Source organism: Pipistrellus kuhlii, unplaced genomic scaffold (assembly GCF_014108245.1).
Source record: "Pipistrellus kuhlii isolate mPipKuh1 unplaced genomic scaffold, mPipKuh1.p scaffold_m20_p_18, whole genome shotgun sequence".
In the NCBI taxonomy this organism is placed as follows: domain Eukaryota; kingdom Metazoa; phylum Chordata; class Mammalia; order Chiroptera; family Vespertilionidae; genus Pipistrellus; species Pipistrellus kuhlii.
This window is the reverse complement of record NW_023425493.1, coordinates 4596534-4613828: the sequence shown is the minus strand read 5'-3', so window position 1 is coordinate 4613828 and position 17295 is coordinate 4596534. Positions and strand designations below refer to the sequence as shown.

Here is a 17295-nt window from a genome sequence, read left to right as displayed (position 1 = left end):
CGGGGAGGAGCGGGCGGGGGGCTGGGGATGGGAGGCTCCGGGGAGGGGGCCGCCTCCTCCCCAAACCCAGCTCCCAGGCCTCGGGCTCCGTCCTTTCCCCGGGGAGGGGACCCCTTCTCCCGGATGCAGGGCTGGGCCCTGGGGCGCAGAGTGGGTTTGGGGGGCGGGGGGTTCGGAGGCCTTTGCCCCCGGTCCTCTGATTTGGGATTTGGAAAGACCTCCACCCCCACCCATTATGGGTCCCGGGGAATGACCGCTCCTGGAGGCTGAGGGTGGAGGCAGGTGTGGGGACCAGAAGCCATCCCGGGGCCCCCTTCACCGGCCCTGAGGCCACAGAGCTCCCTCTAGGATGAAGCCAGCCAGCCTCCCCCCCCCCCCCCCCCGTGTGTGTGTGTGTGTGTGTGTGTGTGTGTGTGTGTGTGTGTGTGTGTGTGTGGTTTTACTTTTCCCAAATATACCACCCCAGGCCTCCCCCCACCATGATGTCATCTTATTTGCGAAGGAGAGAAGGAGCCGCACTGAGCTCAGCATGCAAATATAGACAACCTGCAAAGCCGCACGCAGCCCCGGCGCCCGGGCTGCCCTCTGCCCGGGCCTCCAAGGCGGCTCTCACTTCCCTTCCACCCCGGGGACTTTCCTCCCGGACTCTCAGCCAGACTGAAAGGAGGAAGGAAGCAGTGGGGAAGCATCTGCGATCACCCCCATCTCCAGCCTGAAGGCCTGGGCTCAGCGCTGGCGGGGCCTGGTCCTGGGGAGAGAGGCTGGCCCATTCGTGCGTGGCCGGCCTCTGGGAGGGCCCCGGCCTCCCCGCAGTGTCCACCTGGCCACCTGGCAGAGACCCCTCCGGAAGCCACGGGGAGACCTTTCTAGAGTCCATGCTCCCCCTGGACGAGGCTCTGGCTCCTGTGGTGGGGTTCTTCCCAGCGCTTCTCTTGGCTCTGGGCCCTGGCCCCAATATGCCCTGTGCTGCCCCTTTGATGGTAACACCCTCTTCATTTGCCTCTGCATCTCATTTGTTCGGTGTGGCAGGGCCAAAACCATTTCATTGCCGCATGTTTGAGACTCGAAGAAGCGAAAGGATTTGTCTGAATTGGTGGGAGCCCCAGGTCTCCAGACACAAGCAGGGAGGGACCAGGGCTCTCCCTGCCTCGCTCCTTCCTCAGGCAGGTCATGCTCTGAGCTCACTGGCACCCCTGCTGGTAAAATGGGGTGCTGTGCCTATGTCTCAGGGTTCTCATGAGATTTAGAAATTGTCTGTCTCTAGAGATCCGCACAGATGGGGTTTAAAATGGGAGCAAGCCAAAACCGGTTTGGCTCAGTGGATAGAGTGTAGGCCCACGGACTGAAGGGTCCCAGGTTCAATTCCAGTCAAGGGCATGTACCTTGGTTGTGGGCATATCCCCAGTAGAGGGTGTGCAAGAGGCAGCTGATCAATGTTTCTCTCTCATTGATGTTTCTAACTCTCTATCCCTTCTCCCTTCCTCTCTGTAAAAAATCAATAAAACACAGTTAAAAAATAAAATAAAATGGGAGCTACTGTTAGTTCAGGCCTCCACGGACCCACGCTGAGCAGTAAGCTCCACGATAGTAATGTATTAAAGTTATTAAATGGGCACATGTTGGATGAATACGTGGTTATTATTCTCTATTTCTACCACTTTCCCCAGGAACACTTTCTGGGTTAGTCTGTGGAGGGGAAAACTTTTCTAACTTCAGGTCTCATTCGTCCAGACTCAGAAATTCTCTTTCTCCCAGCAACACCCTTATACCGGATCCATGAAGACCGTAGTTATGGACTTGGTCCCCCTCACACCCTCCACCCCCCGACTCCTTGACAACAGGCACCCCAGCCTGGGCTGTGCTGGGGAGAATGTGAGTCCTTCCTGCCAGGAACTCTAGCAGGCCCAGGTCTGGGGGGTCCTCTGTGTACAAAACTCAACCGGTTTGGCTCAGTGGATAGAGCGTTGGCCTGTAGACTGAAAGGTCCCAGGTTCAATTCCAGTCAAGGGCATGCACCTTGGTTGCGGGCACATCCCCAGTGGGGGGTGTGCAGGAGGCAGCTGGTCGATGTTTCTCTCTCATCGATGTTACTAGCTCTCTATCCCTCTTCCTTCCTCTCTGTAAGAAATCAATATATTAAAAAACAAAAACAAAAAAAACACTCAACATCTCCTCTCCATTCTCATGACCACCACTCGGGTCCATGTTCTCCCTCCGTCACCCCAGGAGTGACAGCAGCCTCTGAGCCTAAGAGCTGGGCTCCCAGCCTCTGGTCTGTCCCTCATCTCCCCTCCCTAGATCCACAGGAAAGGTTGCTCTTCCCCCCAGCTCACAGGATTGAAGCCAGACACCTCTGCAGTCCAGGTCCATCATGCCCAGGTCACCGCCACCGCTCACACTTCTCCTTTTGCCTGCCTGGTCTCCTCCGTGTCTCCCAGAGGGCACACACATTCTCCTGGTGCTTCCGACATTCCCAGGGCCGAGATGTCCCCTCCCCAACTCCCTTTGCCCCTAATCAAACCCCATTCTATATGTAAAGCCTAGAAATGATTCCCTTCCCTAAGGAAGCCGGGAAGCCCACTCCGATGTCTCTCTTCTGAGCTCATCCTATTCCTTGGCTCCTTCTTTTAACCGGCATTTATTAGGGGCGACTTTTTGTGTGCCAGGCCCTGTAGACACAGAACAGGCCTGGGTTCCTGCCTTCCAGGGGCACCCAGTCCAGTGGCGGCAGACAGACATGTAAATGGAGGGCTGGGCCGGCAGGTGCCGGGTGCTAGAATTGAGGGGCCCACAAGGCGCAGTGAGCCTGGAGGAGGGGCCTGCGGAAGGGCCGTGTGCTCTCGGTCTTGACACTCACAGAAGAGCTGCAGGGAGGGTGCTATGGAGCCAAACAGAATCATGGAATGACACGTTGCTGTGTGTTTTCCTTCAGCTGCTGTTCACTGCCCTAACCGGTTTGGCTCCGTGGCTAGAGCGTCAGCCTGCAGACTGTAAGGTCCCAGGTTTGATTCCGGTCAAGGACACGTACCTTGGTTGCGAGCACATCCTCAGTAGAGGGTGTGTGTGTAGGAGGCAGCTGGTCGTTGTTTCTCTCTCATCGATGTTTCTAGCTCTCTATCCCTCTCCCTTCCTCTCTGTAAAAAATCAATTTGAAAAATAAATAAATAAAAATAAAAACCGCTGTTTGCGTGCGTGTCTTGCCTTCCCAGCGAGGTTAACCAGCTGGAGGGTGGGGACAGGCTGGCACTCTGTTCTCCCAGCGCCAACAGTGGTGCGTGACGCCATGTGCTCAGAAAGGCTTGCTGACTTGCAGCCGGTAAACAATCCAAGCTCCACTGGGATAACTGCCTGAAGGGAGCCGCCCTGCCCGCCCTCCACTCTGCATCACCACCTCTAAAGTGGCACTCACACCCAACGCACCCCGTCTGGCTGGTTCCCTCCTGCCATCGGGGTGCCACCTCACCGGCAGACACCTGTTCAGCTGCCCCAGATCCTTTATTGAGGCCTCTTGTTTGACCCAAATACATTAACAAAAGATGGCTGCGATCCAGCCCCAATCACAGTGCCCTCTCTTCCTCTTGGCCAAGGATATAGGGTTTGGGAAAGTGGGAGAAGAGTGTGCACAGGTGGGGGGAACAGAGGAGAGACGGGGGCCCAGAGATACAAGAAAGAGTGTAGGGAGCAATGGAAGGAATAAATAGATATAGGCATTGTGGGGCAGGACACAGAAATCAGATGAGATAGCTGGGCTGTTCGTAGTTTCTTTTCTCATCAAGTGAGGGGTCCAGAGTCTCAGCACACAGCATATAGGCCCCGGGGACCCCTATGGCAGAAAACGACCTAGTATCCCGGAGGACTTCAGGGAAGGCAGGAGGGAGCCTGAGGAGAGCAGGTGGGGCACGGAGATGGTTGCCATAGCAACTAGTCATCATCGTCATCATCATCGTCGTCGTCATCATCATCATCATCATCCTCTGTGTTGATCTCACCCTCCAGCACATCCTCCAGCCAGTCCTCCAGCTCCTCGGCGGAAGGCAGGTCCTCCTCATCGTCCATCTCCATCCATATGCTGTCCGCCTAGGACACAGCGCAGATGAGGAGTGAGCTAAGCCCGACTTGGTTCTCTGGACCCGTCCTCCCACTCGGTGGGCTCTGCACATCCTTCCCTATTCCTCTGTCCCCTCCCTTCATCTGTCTAGGTTAGAACAGTGACCATAGGAGTAGAAGGAACGGCTGGATAGGCAAATAGGTTTTCTCCCTTCAGTCTTCCTGCCATGCTGTTGTCGTGCTGAGCTCCTGAAGCAGACCTCTCTATCATGGCCGTGATGCAGGACCACGGCCTAAAGAGTCACGTCAGAAGCTTCACCATTCAAGGCTTTGCTGTTCCAGCACCAGCCTCAGGGATCACTGGACTCTCAAGCCACAAAACACTACCAGCCTTTTCCTGATCCTAATACTCATTTTCCTACTTTTGGCCTTTCATACTGACTTTTCCATAAGCTTGGAAGTGATTTCTCATAATTTTCGCTTGTAGAACTCCTCTACATTGTGCAGTCTCCACTTTGAATGCCACACTCCTTTTAAACCCCTCGCTGCCTGACCAGTGTGGCTCAGCGGTTGAGCATCAACCTATGAATCAGAAAGTCACAAGTTCAATTCCTGGTCAGGGCACATGCCCTGACCGCGGGCTTGGTCCCGGCTGTGGGGCGTGCAGGAGGCAGCCGATCAATGATTCTCTGTCATCATTGACGTTTCTCTTTCCCTCTCCTTTCCTCTCTGAAATGAATCCTATATAATAAAGAGGGAATAATCAAATTGACTGTCATTCCGCCACAAAGATGGCAGGGGAGGGGGGGTTCCATAACACAAGATGGCTGTACCCACAGTGAAGGCCGAGTTCCCTTAATGAGCTTTAATGAGCAATCAGCAGGGACCCGAGGCTGCGGGGACCCCCCCTCCCCCGTGAGGCTTGATGGGCGACCTCAAGATGCAACCCTCACCCCAGGGCTGGGCCGGGGGACCTCAGGCTGTACCCCCAACCCAGCGGGGCTTGACAGGGGACCTGAGGCTGTGCCCCCTTCTGGTGGGGCTTGACAGGGGATCTCAGGCCATGTTCCCCATCCAATGGGGATTGATGGGGGATCTCAAGGTGTACCTCAGGCCGTGCCCCCTACCCCGGCGCCGGGCCAGGGGACCTGAGGCTGCACCCCCCCAATCTGGTGGGGCCTGACAAGGGTGGGACTGGCCTGATCTGGATGTAGCCCAATGGGGGAGGACTGGCCGGGTCTGGGTCTCACGCAGTTTTAAGGTGCACGTGAGTGGGTGGGGACTTGACTCTGGGTCCCGTGGTATGTGCTGGACTCTGACAGGATGAAGATTTCCATATACATTTTACTAATTTTCTTTTATCTCTGACACTTCTATTATAGAGAAAGGGCAAATAGCAATATTAAAATGTGTTCTCTAGTTAATCCCCTTTTAATGTGCATGAATTTCGTGCACCAAGCCACTAATAAAAATAAACAAAAATAAACGCTTCTTTGATTTTCTCAAGCAGAAAATCACTTTGATTTCTGTGCCTTCCCAGCTTTTTATTTGTGTCTTTATTATAGAGTTTATCAGATCTGTTCTGGTAGTGAACGGAATGCCTGCCTCCCTAGTTAGACTGAGAATCATATGAAAGCAAAGACTGGCTCAACTCTGCAAACATTATCAAAGCACCTGCCATATGCAAATGAGATTTCTGCCTCAAAGTCCCCTGGAAAGGACACGTGTGGTACATGCATAGCCACATGGAAGTCATGTTGTCAGTGCCAATGGGCTCTGAGAGTGCTAAGGAAGAAATGAGTCCAGGGGAGAGATCAGAAAAGACTTCACGGAGAAGAGGATGTTTGAACAAGGCCTGAAAGGATGAGCAGCCGGTTCTAACAGGTGGAGACGGCCGTGGTCAGGGTTAGGGTTGGGTTGGGCATGTCTGCTGCTTCTGGGAAGACCCGGCTCCTCCTCAGCAGAGCAGAGGGGAGCCAGCTATTCTGGGAAGCGGAGCTGAGAGTCAGCCAGGGATGAACGAGGGAAACTTACATCAGTCACATTGACGACTCCTATCTGTGGGGCTGACAGGTCGATATCAAACGTCTTCTCCCAGTATGGAACCAGCTGTGGAGACACCACACGGGCAACTTAATGGGGTTGATGAGCACATGGGTCCAGGAGGGGGTGAGGGTCAGCACGAGGATAAAGAACACTGTGAGCCCACGGCAGAGCAGGAGGGCCCAGCTGCCTGGCCTGAGGGAACAGGTAGAGCTAAGCAGTTAAAGGGTAGAAAATCCAAAGGGAAAATATAAGGAGCAGGACCAGCCAGGGACCTGGACTCTACCCTGTTTTGATCCTGGATCTGCTACTGAGTGACCCTGTGATTCTGGCCTAGTCACTTCTTTCCCGCCCTCAGTTTCCACATCTCTACACTGAGGTAGTTACGCCTGGTAGCTGCCCATTTCCTCACATTTCTGTTCGTTCATTCAGTTAGTTTTCAACCATGAATGCTGGGGGTTGGGGTTTAAGTTGGGAACAAAAATGTCCCCTGAGACAGGGACCCTCTGTGCTTTGCTTCTGTGACTGTGTACATCCACGTGCAGGGGTCACGTGACCATGTGCTCCCTCAAATTCTGATTTTCTCTAGGAGGAGTCAGCCTCCGCCCAGCTTCTGCTCTGGGAGGCATGTGGGCGATGTCCCATGTGGCTCCTCCCGATCCTGCTCCCCTTCTCAGGCCCTCCCCATGCCCACAGCGCCCTGGAGCGTGCAGTGGGCAGAATCTCCCAGGCCCTCCCGCAAGGAGATGGGATAGGAACTCAGAAACAAGCTCCTCCAGAACCTGCCAGAGTCTGGGCCTGAGCAGTGCCTCTTTACCAGGGGAAAGTCGTCGGGATCAATCCAGATGATGCTGAGGTCAGGGTTCTCAGTGTTATCTTGGGCCACAGCCTTGAGAGTCTCTAGGAACTCGTAGCCGTCTTGAAGGAAACACCAGCGAGAAGAATGGGGTGGGTGGAGAGAAAAGGGACAAACGGAAGACAGGATCCAGATCCCTTACCTCCCCTCCCCCATTTCCACAAGTGTAGCCAAGGCCGCTTGCACTTGTCCAGGAACGCCACTCCAGTCACCCCTATCCCCCCCTTTCACCAACCCCCCATTCATCCAGTGCTCCTCCCTCACCGGGATCAGCTTCCTCCGCAAAGGCCACAATGTGGATCCCATCCATGTCGTCCTCCTGCGGTGGGGGAAGGAGGGCCTTAGCTGTACTCCCCGAAGGCAGAAAGCCCAGAACAGACGCTACATCCTCCTTGAACCTGACTTTTATGGAAACTCAGCTTCTGGATTAGGGGACTTCTTATGGTGACAACCCTTTCCCAAGTGACACCTCCGTTCAGCTCTGGGCCCCAGACCTCCTCTGCAAACCCTTCAGCCCCAGAACTGTGGCTCTATCTTGTCATCTCCCCCCCCTCCCCTTAATATATTTTTATTGATTTCAGAGAGGAAGGGACAAGGGAGGGAGAGATAGGAACATCAATGATGAGAGGGAATCGTTGGCTGACTGCCTCCTGCATGCCCCCTACTGGGGAACAGGCCTGCATCCTTGGCCTGTGCCCTTGGCCGGAATGGAATCCGGGACCCTTCCGTCCACAGGCTGACCCTCTATGCATTGAGCCAAACCAGCTGCCTTGTCATCCTCATCAACTTACATGTGACACGTTCTTCAGAACAACCCCTTCCCCCAACCTTTGCTGGCGCCATTGTCTTTCCTACACGCGAGGCGCGAGGAGCAGTAGGGCTGGAAGTTTCTAGCACTTGCCTCTGCACCCACCTGTGTTCCCCCAGGGCCTGGCCCTGCCGAGGGGCACTCACCCAGGTCTCGTACATGCTCTCAGGCTTCAGCTTCCTCAGGGTGGATCTAGAACAGACAGAGTCTCCATAGCAGAGGCTGCCTGGGGCCTTGCCTAGGGCACGGGCAGCTAGGAGCCCAGAACAAAGACATCTGGGGAAGTCTAAGCTCTGGGCACCAGGCTCAGACCACGGCTTGGTTTAAACAGGTGGGAGAATGGAGGGTGGACAAGGGGACTGCAAGAGAGCCTTTTGGTAGGAAGGTTAAGAACTGAGCATCTGAATATTCATTTTTTCCATTCACTCATTCATTCATTCATGTACTCATTCATTCAATAGAATTGGGTGTCTGAGATGTTCTGAGCCCTGTGCTAGGTGCTGTGTAGATAGAGTTAAACAGAGCACACACACTTCTGCTTAAAGGGACGATGATCTAGAGGGAGAGAGAGAGTGTGGTGTACAGCGATGAAAGGCCATTTCCAGCTGGGACGTGCTATGAGAGAAGGGAGCTCTGTGTGAGTTTCGGGCAGGGTTCCTACTATTGACTTGTGGGGCCGGGTCATTCTTTGTTGTGGGGGCTGTTCTGGTAGCAACATCCCTGGCCTCTACCCGCTACATACCAGCAGCATCGCCCCCAACCAAAAACCCTCTCCAGACATTGCCCAATGTCCCCCGAGAGCAAAGTCCTCCCTCCACCTTGCCAGTCTCTCCAGCCTGTGGAGCGCCACTGGGGGAGGGTAAGGTCTGAGAAAGGTCGCCGGCCAGACCTGGATGGGCATTCAGTTCTGACCCTTGTTGCCTGTGGAACCTCTTTGCTTGAGGTTGTTAAGAGGATTAAGCAGAAAAATACGGATAGCAAGCACCTCTTGGTTCCTGGAAGACCACAGGCACTCAATGCTCATCACAACCCACAGTTCACATTTATGGAGAACCTTCTACGGGTAAGGGCTCAGGGCTGGTTAGGGTGCAAAACGCTGTGGGGAAGAGTCAGCGTGTCTTGAGCACTGGCATCCGGAAGTAGGTTGCCTCAAGGCGAGAGGAGCCCCCCGTTAGCTGGGATTCCCCCAGCCCATGCCACAGACCGGTGCTCAGAGGCCCGCCCCTGCCCTACCTCTTATGCTCCTCCACGAAGCTGACAATCTCCTCTTTGCTGTTGGGCTTGTCCGGGATGGTCACGGGCTCGTCCATGAAGGCTTCATAGAAGTCAACCTCGTTCATCTTCAGGGTCAGCTTCTTTGCCACCTGTGGGGGTGGGGGAGGGGGCAGAGCGGGGGATGCAGGGTCATGGTGAGAAGCAGTGTGACAGGGGAGCAGGGAAGGGGAAGGCAGTCAGACTGCCACTGTGACATTGGACAAGGGTCTCCTCTTTTCTGGGCTTTGATTGGACACGAGAGGACTGGGTTAGAGAATCTGAAGTCTTTGGGGTGGGGAGGCCTGAGGGAGAGGTGGGAGTGTGGTGTGCAGGGAGGTGGGGGAAGAGGTAGGCCCCCATAGATTCTGGGAGAGGGATTGGAGGGCTGCTGAGGTGGGTGAGGGAGACCCCGTGTGTTCTTGGGGGGAATACCTTGCTGTCGAAGGTGGCGAAGAAGGGGATGTACGGATGGAACTCCTCTGCGGCATCCTCAAAGGCTTTGTAATCTGAAGGGGGAGCAGAGTCAGTCTCTGGGAGAGCAGGCTGCGCCCAGGAGCCCTCTCACGTCCATCTCCCCTTGTTCGGAGACCCACCCGCTCTGACCCTCTGAGAGTGAGAAACGCATGTGATGGAGGAGGCAGCATGCTGGAGACACCCCTCTGGAAACCGCCAGAGTGCGGGAGATCAGGGTGGGCGGTGGAGCTGACTGTGGCGAGGCGTTGGGAGACGGAGGGGCCGTGAGGTGGGTTAAGTGTGGGGGAAGGGGAAGTCCAGGGAGGAGAACGGTGGAGGCTGAGGGTTACCCACGCTCTGAGTCTTTGCTCTTGAAGTAGCCGATGAGTTTGTTGTCATCCTCGATGTTCTCAAACGCCTGCAGCTCTCGTTCACCCTCGATCAATTCCACGGGGTCCTCAAGGACCTGGGAGAGCAGGGGCATCGAAAGAAGAGAGTGCGTTTCTATCCTCACTGGTTGGAGAGGAGTGAGGATGAGGAAGAGAGGGCTGGGAACAGGGAAAGGTGCTCAGGGGTGTGTGTGTGTGTGTGTGTGTGTGTGTGTGTGTGTGCATGCACGTGTAAGGTTGGGTTTGCTTAAGGACAGGCATAAAGTCTTGAAGCGAGGACATTAGTCCAGGGCCATGAATCCTCACATCAAGCAGAAACTCCACCAGGGTGTCAGCAGCGAGCTCGCCATCATACTCAATGACTTCGTCTCCCTTGAACACGTAGATGCTGTCCTCTTCCGTGAGTCCTGGGGAGTGGGCCAGAGAGGAGCGTGACCCCAGCCTTCCCGCAGACCCCCGAGTCCAAATTCAGGGCCAGAGCCCATTCTATAATCCCACTGGACCCCACCACCTCCCCTCCCCTTCCCCACCTCTCTGCCCCTTAGCCCTACACCCCTGGGTCTACGCCCTGGTTCAAGAGGCTCTCCAGGGAGAAGCTGAGATCAGGTTGGGGTGTAAGGGGAGGATGTACAAAGATCTTTCCTCTCTCTGCTTGTCACACTAAAGAGAGATTTCATGTTACCTCCCCTGGGGACTCCAGTGGCCAGTTCACCCTTTAATCTCTGCTGTTACTGACTCTGAAGACTTAATCACCGACTACCCCACCCCCACTCATCTCTGATGGCCAGTCTCAGGCCTGTGTCGCCCCCTGGTGGCCGGTGCTGTCACACCTAGCCAGAGCTCTGGAGGGGGAGGGGTGGGGAGAGGTGTTTGCTGAGGCCTCCCCAGCCCCATTGAGTTCCCTGGCTCCCCTTTTCTCCAGCACCTCGTCCTGGGTTTAGTTATCTGAAAAAGCATAGGGAGCAGACCGTGGCCACCTCTTCCTGGGTCTCTGTCAGGAATAAAAGAGGCCAGGACCCTTAGCCATCACCCTCCTCCTGCCAGTAAGTTCTCCCCTTCAGAGCAGCAGGTGGAGTGCCTAACCCACACCCGGGCTGCCCGTCCAGTCTCCAGGCCACCGTCCCCTCCTTGCGCTCCCACCCCGCCCGCCCTTACCTAGTTTCTTGGCGACAGCTGTGTCCTTCTCAGAGTCCACCATCCCGAAGCCAACACCCTTGTCTTCTAGGACTTGGGCTGCTAGCTGCAGGGAGGGGTGGGTTCAGGTCAAGGCCTGGAGTTCATACTAACCCCTCTTCCCCGCCGCGTGCTTCCAAGTGGGCCACTTGGGATGCGGGCGGTTGAAGAGTTGACCTTGACGCCGTGTAAGGATCCAAATACCTCCTGCTTTCCTACGTATGCTCCTCAGCTCAGCACATGCCCGAACGTCTACTGCTCGCTTGCAATGTGCTTATTACGCTGAACTCCGAAGCCTCGGGAGTGCTGAGGAATCTGGCTCTAGAGTAGGGGTGTCGAACTCAATCAGAGAAGGGGCCAAAATCTAAAATCCAGCCTAAATCCCGGGCCGAATGGTTTACTGAACAGTCATAAACTGTCATTGTGATGGAAATGCAGCGGAGTGCAGTGATGACAGCGCGGTGCGGGCCACATTGCAAGGCCTGGCGGGACGGATTTGAACCGCGGGCCTTGTGTTTGACACATGTGCTCTAGAGAGACCGAGGCCCTTCCCTCACTCGGGGCTGAGCTCACACATCCATCCTCATCAGAAGCAGTGCCCAATGTGGGGTGACATCCCTGGGATTCTCACAAGTGACCCACGACTGGAAGGATTTGGAGAGCAGGGGCGTAGTGGGGGTAGGGTGGGCCGGTCATGTTGCTGATGAGAGCAGAGGTCTCTGTGACCAGCACCTGTCACCCTCAGAGGGAGAGAGCCAGAGCCAGAGCCAGAGACACGGCTGGGCCCCCTCATCCCCTGAACGGTCCCCTCCACTCTCTCTCCCCAGGCCGCTGCCCTGCAGCCTGCGGGCCTCACGCTCAGCCCGGCGTGCTTGGCCCGGGTGTGTGTGGCTTTGGGCTCAGCCCCATCTCGCCCAGCCCCGGCCCCGGGAGGACAGGGAGGCAGGCAGTGGCAGGTGGATGGCCGCGATGCTGAGCCCTCAGGATAAAAATACTCGGCTCATTAATCAGAGGGCCCGTTCCAGCCTGGCAGGGGCACACAGACATGAGCGCCCGCGGGCCTGGTCTCTTGCCCTGAAATACTCCAAGCCCTGGGCGAGCCAGGGCCTCTCTGTACGGCCGGGCCGGAGAGGGGCTGCTGACGCCGGGACGGGAGTTAGCACACGCCGGCTGCGGAGGGACGTGCAGCTGCATTGCCCGGCATCTCCGGGCACAGGTGTTCGATGGCGGGAAAGCCCCCTCTCCTCTGAGCCGAGGTCAGCTCGGGGGTGAGGAGAATCTCCCCACAGAGAGAAGCTGGGGAAGGCGCTCCGAGCCTCTTCCGGCCACAGGCATGTTCCAGCCAGAATAGCCTGCTTCACCCAGCAGGGGCCGGGGGGAGCGAGGGAGCGGAGGGAGAGCGAGGGACGGGGCCACGTGGAGGCGTGCTGGCCTCTCGCGAGCCTTCAGCCGGGACGGAAAGGACTTATGAGATGCTAGGGATGGTTACATCCACACTCAGTGCAGATCCCTTTGGGGTGCTGCTCCTGAGGGCGCAGAGAGGGGCATGTCCCCCCTTCTCCTGAAGATCCTCCCTTCTGAGGACACCCCAGTCCTAGCCGAACCCGGTACTACCAGCTCCTGTAGTGCGGAGGAGACATTCCTCACAGCCCCCTCCCAACCCCCACCCTGCCCCCACCCCCACATTGCCTGGCTCCACTGGTACTTGGGGCCCCAAGCCTCTCTCTCTCATGCGGCTGAGGCCACATGCCACGTGGGTCCTATTGGCCAAAGCAGGGGTCCCGCCACACTGTCCCCGGCCCCAGACCCCACCCTCCAAGGCCTGCGTGGGGTGGTGGGATGGGGGGGGGGGGGCTGCCCACAGGGGCTGGGCGTGCTCCGCCCTGGCACTCACCTCCAGGATCAGCTCCTCCATCTCAAACTGTCTCTGCGAGGCCTTGTCGTCCTCGGGCGGCTCGTGGTAGAGCAGCGCCAGCACCTCGTACTTCTTGAACACGTTCTTGTAGTTCTTGGCGTTGACGTTGACCACCCGGTCCACGCCGTCGTACTCGGGGAAGTCCAGCCCGTCCTGCCCCCGCACCCCGGGCTCGGGGGTCCCTAGCACCAGCAGCAGCAGCAGCGCCAGCCCCAGGCCCGGCCCGGGCCTGGCCCCCATCCTGACTGCGGCGCGCATGGAGGTAGTGAGCTCTGGGGTCGGCTCTCCGGGTCCGGACGAGGTTCGCTGGGGAGGGAGGGGGGCCCTGGGTCCTGAGGCCTGAGCGGGGGGCGCACGGAGAGGGTGGGGTGGGGAAGGGCCTCGGGCAGTGGACAGAGGACACTGCTGGGTCCCGGAGACACTGTCAACAGAGCCAAGAGAAAAAGGGTCAGAGGAGGAATAGGAGCGGGGGGGCGGGGAGGGAACCCGAGCTGCCCTGAGATTGGCACCCGCGGCCCCACCTGGTCCTGTCTAAATATGTTCTCCGCATTGGCAGGGGCGACGGGTAACCTTCTGAGGCCAGGGCAGCTTCACGAGAGCGGCTTCTGCCACCTCCTGCCCCTCTCCCCCCGGCTCCCTCCCGGAGCCTCCCCCTCCCCCCTCCCTCCCCCCCTCCCCCCAACGTCCAGGGCTCCTCAGCCCCCGTCCCCACACCAGCCTAGCTCACCACCATATTAAGGAAGGAGCTAAAAATAAGAGCAGATGAGCCGAGAGGTAAATGAAGCTGGGGCTGGTGAAGGCGGAGCTGGGGGAGGAAGGGGAGGTGAGGGCCAGGGGCCCCAGAGAGGAGGAAGTGGGGGTAGAGAGGGGGATATTCGGGGCCAGAGGTTCATTCCACGAAGCAGGGGAGGAGGGACAGGCCCGGTATGAACTCCAAGTCCTAGAACCTGGAATCCCTTCCGGGGGAAGTCTGTCTCTTGGGTCCTGTCGTTAAGAGAGGAATACTAACGCTGTCCAGGCTGCGGCAATGAGACCCGCGCCCCCCCACCCCCTTCCCTTTTAAGAACCGGGACCAAGGATGAGGTCATTCTCTGAATAAGAGACGCAGCCTCGTCCAGGACCGGAGACCTGGCTCCGTTCCAGGAGCTTCCTTTGCTCCCTCAGCGCTCCTAACTTGGGGAGGACGGGGCAGAGATGTTGGGCCTTGGGGCCCCTCTGCCCTGCGGAGGGGAGAAAGCCCTCGGCCGCCTGCTGCCTGCTCCGGCTCTGGGCTCTGGTCCTGTGGGTCTCGGTTTTCTGTGCCCAGTGGGGAGGGAGGGTCCCCGAGCTGCTGGTGCCAAGGAAGCAGTGAATAGCATTCATTCATTCATTCATTCATTCATCATTCCTATGTCTCTGACAAGGGTTCGTATAAGCACTGGTGGGGGGCGGGGGTGATTAACGCTGGGAAACCTCGAGCCAAGGACAGGAGGTTCATTCTGTGTACGAGAGCCAGCCCGCGTTGGGAAAGGCTGGCGCCCATCTTGGGGGCGAGGGCCCAGGGGGTGAGCTCAGCTCCGGGCGCCTGGGAAGGAAGGCCTGTCTCCAGGGCGCTCACCATGCGCGGGTGCACGGAGGCACCCCCACGGCGGGGCTGGGTCAACGCCAGAAGCCCCCACGCCCACCCCGAGCGCCCCCCGATTTTGGAGCGGCAGCGATTCTGGTGCACCCAGGCGGTGGCATGGAATGTGGGGAGAGGAGTGAACTTTCCCACGCTCCCGCGGGGCAGGCCTTGCGGGGTGGGGGCGGGCCGAACGCAGGCAGTCCCGGGATCGTGGCAGAGTGAGTCCAGGAGGGACGGCGGTCCCTGGTGCGGGAGAGGCCGGAGGCAGCCTCAGCGGGGCACACCAGACCGGGCCCTCAGAACCCCTCCATCTTCTGGCCACAGGAATGTGGCTCACATGAGCACAGCCCCGCCGCTGGAGCGACCTGGGACAGGACGGATGGGACGGATGAGTGATCGAGGTAGCATCTGCTCGTGGGGGCCAGGGGGGAGCGTGTGGACAGAGACCCTGGGACATGATGACTCTGGCCTGCCGTGTACCCGCGAGGGTGTGCAGTGGGGCTAAATGGGGCTAAATGGTGGCCCAGGCTCGCTCCGTCGCCTCAGCTTCCCTGCAGCTGCAGACTGCTCACCCCTGCCTGCTCCCGCTCCTCCTTGGCTCTGCAGGTCCACCCGGTGCTTTCCAGTCGCTGCACCCACCCCGTCCCCCCATCCTTTGCGCTCCGATGCTTTGCTCTCTGCTTTCTGCTCAGCTCCTTCCCTCCGAGCTGAGCCCCAGCTTTCAGGCCCTTGGGCTCAGCAGGCTCAGCCGCTGCCGGGTGTCAAATGACCCTGAGTTGGGGCCTCTGTATTTTTAACCCACCAGACACCCGAGGCTCTGGCTCCTGAAACCCGAGGAGCTGGCCCCTCTGTACCTCACCTCGTCCACACACCCCCTGGCCCCTCCAAATCCCAGGGTCTGGTTCAGCCCTGTCAGCAACTGGGGCAGGGGAGGGGGGAAGGGAAGGACCCCAGACTGATATAGCTCTGTCCCCAGGAGACCTTGTCTTGGAAGAGCGAGGGGAGCATGGGTGGGGAGGCCTCTGAGGTGGGGGGAGGGGGACAGTGGCTGACTGTACCTTCCAATGCCCTTCTCTCTGGCCTCCCACCCAGACTCGCCCATGACCCTCTGCCCATCACAATCCGGTTCTCTTGCTTGTTGATGATGGCTGTGTCTATTTCTGTCCCAGCCCTCATTGTGAGACCAGTCTGAAACGTGATGGAGGGCACACGTTCTGGAACCAGAACGACCTTGGTTTCCTCATCTATAACGTGAAGCGGGTGGAAAGAATGTCTTTGTTCTGTGAGTTAAGGGCCGGTGTAGGGCCCTTGTCCCGCTGCAGGCTCAGCACGCTTCTGGCGACAGTCGGTGACCCCCCAGCTTTCCTTAGCCTTTCTCTCTGGCTCTGTACTCCGTGGGGCACAGCCAATCCTCTCCTCTAGGAGAAGCCTGGAAATGAACGGACCCACACGCCGAAGTAACCAGAGCACAAAGCAAAGCTGTGAAGGGGCGGAGAGGAAGGGAGAGCCAGGCAGGAGGGAAAGGCTCCCTGCGGACTCCTCAGTTCCCAGACCCTCAGCAGCATATAGGCCCAGGCTCAGCGAACCGACCAGGGTTCGGGGAACGGTCATCACCGCTGTGGAGTCTGGGGCATGAGGCGGGGTGGGGGTGGGGGGGGAGTTTGCCTAATGCAGTGGTCGGCAAACTCATTAGTCCACAGAGCTAAATATCAACAATACGATTGAAATTTCTTTGGAGAGCCACATGTTTTAAACCTTAATTTCTTCTGACGCCACTTCTTCAAAATAGACTCGCCCAGAATGTGGTATTTTGTGGAAGAGCCACACTCAAGGGGCCAAAGAGCCGCATGTGGCTCTCGAGCCGCCATTTGCAGACCACGGGCCTAATGTATAGGCTACGGGGATATAGGAAGTGCCAATTCAGCTTCTATTTCAAGGCAACAGCAGGGAGAAAGGGCGGAGGGTGGGAGGGGGAGGAGATGACCTGACCAGCACAGGGTGGAGGGCAGGGATCGCCAGTGCCTTCCCCGGCCCCACACCCACCACTCACCACACGGCCCTTCCCAAGCCACTTAACCTCTCTGACCTCAGGCGCTCCACGGATGCAGCCAGCTCTCTTCTAGCAAGAAAACTCTGCTTCTCTAAGCTGCTCCAAGGAACAAAAGTGGGGGGCTGGCTGAGCCCGCCTAATGGACTGCATGTGGTACTGTGGTCCCCTGTCGTGTGGTCTGCTGCTCTTTTCCCCCCTCTCCCATTGCTCTGATTCCAGCTGGACTCATCCTGTCCTTGTTCCATCAGGTAGAAGAGTGACTCAGAGGGCAACAGCGCTTGATTCTGATCCCCTCCCAGCCTCAGCTGTGGTCCCTGACTGTCCCGCCTGCCTGGCTGCCATGAAGATCTAGAGTGAGAGCGTCACAGTCCCCTCCACGCTCCCCAAACCTGATGCGATGCGTCCCACCACGAGAGAGATGTTGTAAACGTTTACTGTCTAGACTGGTGCTTGATTCGACAGGACAAGGTCCCTCTCCGCTGGGTCCAGTCAGATGCAGACGGGGCTTCATGACCCTCCTCCCACTCCCTCTCCCTGCCATAGTGTGATCGGCCCAGCCCCAGGATTGTCTCTCTCTCTCTCTCATCCACGGTGGTTCGTCCCAGCATCTCTCTGTCCCAACTCAGAGGTCGTGCCAAATGCGTACTCCCTAACCCCCTCCCCTCCACCAGCCCATGTCACATGATGCTCTTCCTCTTCTGAGC

The 17295-nt window shown here is 57.8% G+C and overlaps 1 protein-coding gene across 1 annotated transcript; it reads right to left on the bottom strand.

Moving 5' to 3' along the window:
• Positions 1-3476: 3476 nt before the first annotated feature.
• CASQ1 (calsequestrin 1) lies at positions 3477-13542 on the bottom strand. Its single transcript, XM_036442722.2, has 11 exons — positions 12918-13542; positions 11006-11090; positions 10157-10257; positions 9816-9927; positions 9441-9514; positions 8988-9118; positions 7901-7946; positions 7211-7265; positions 6908-7008; positions 6082-6156; positions 3477-4077 (listed from the first exon to the last, which is right to left on the bottom strand). Exons 1-11 carry the CDS (start codon positions 13194-13196, stop codon positions 3922-3924), a joined length of 1215 nt encoding a protein of 404 aa, XP_036298615.1. The 5' UTR covers positions 13197-13542; the 3' UTR covers positions 3477-3921.
• Between the last annotated feature and the right edge of the window lie 3753 nt (positions 13543-17295).

Coding starts and splice junctions, on each gene's coding strand:
- CASQ1 (XM_036442722.2), bottom strand. CDS start 13,196: ATGCGCGCCGCAGTCAGGATGGGGGCCAGGCCCGGGCCGGGCCTGGGG. Junction 9,515..9,815: donor CAAGAGCAAAGACTCAGAGC/GTGGGTAACCCT, acceptor CTCCCCCTTCAG/ATTACAAAGCCTTTGAGGAT. Junction 7,266..7,900: donor AGAGCATGTACGAGACCTGG/GTGAGTGCCCCT, acceptor CCCCCACCGCAG/GAGGACGACATGGATGGGAT.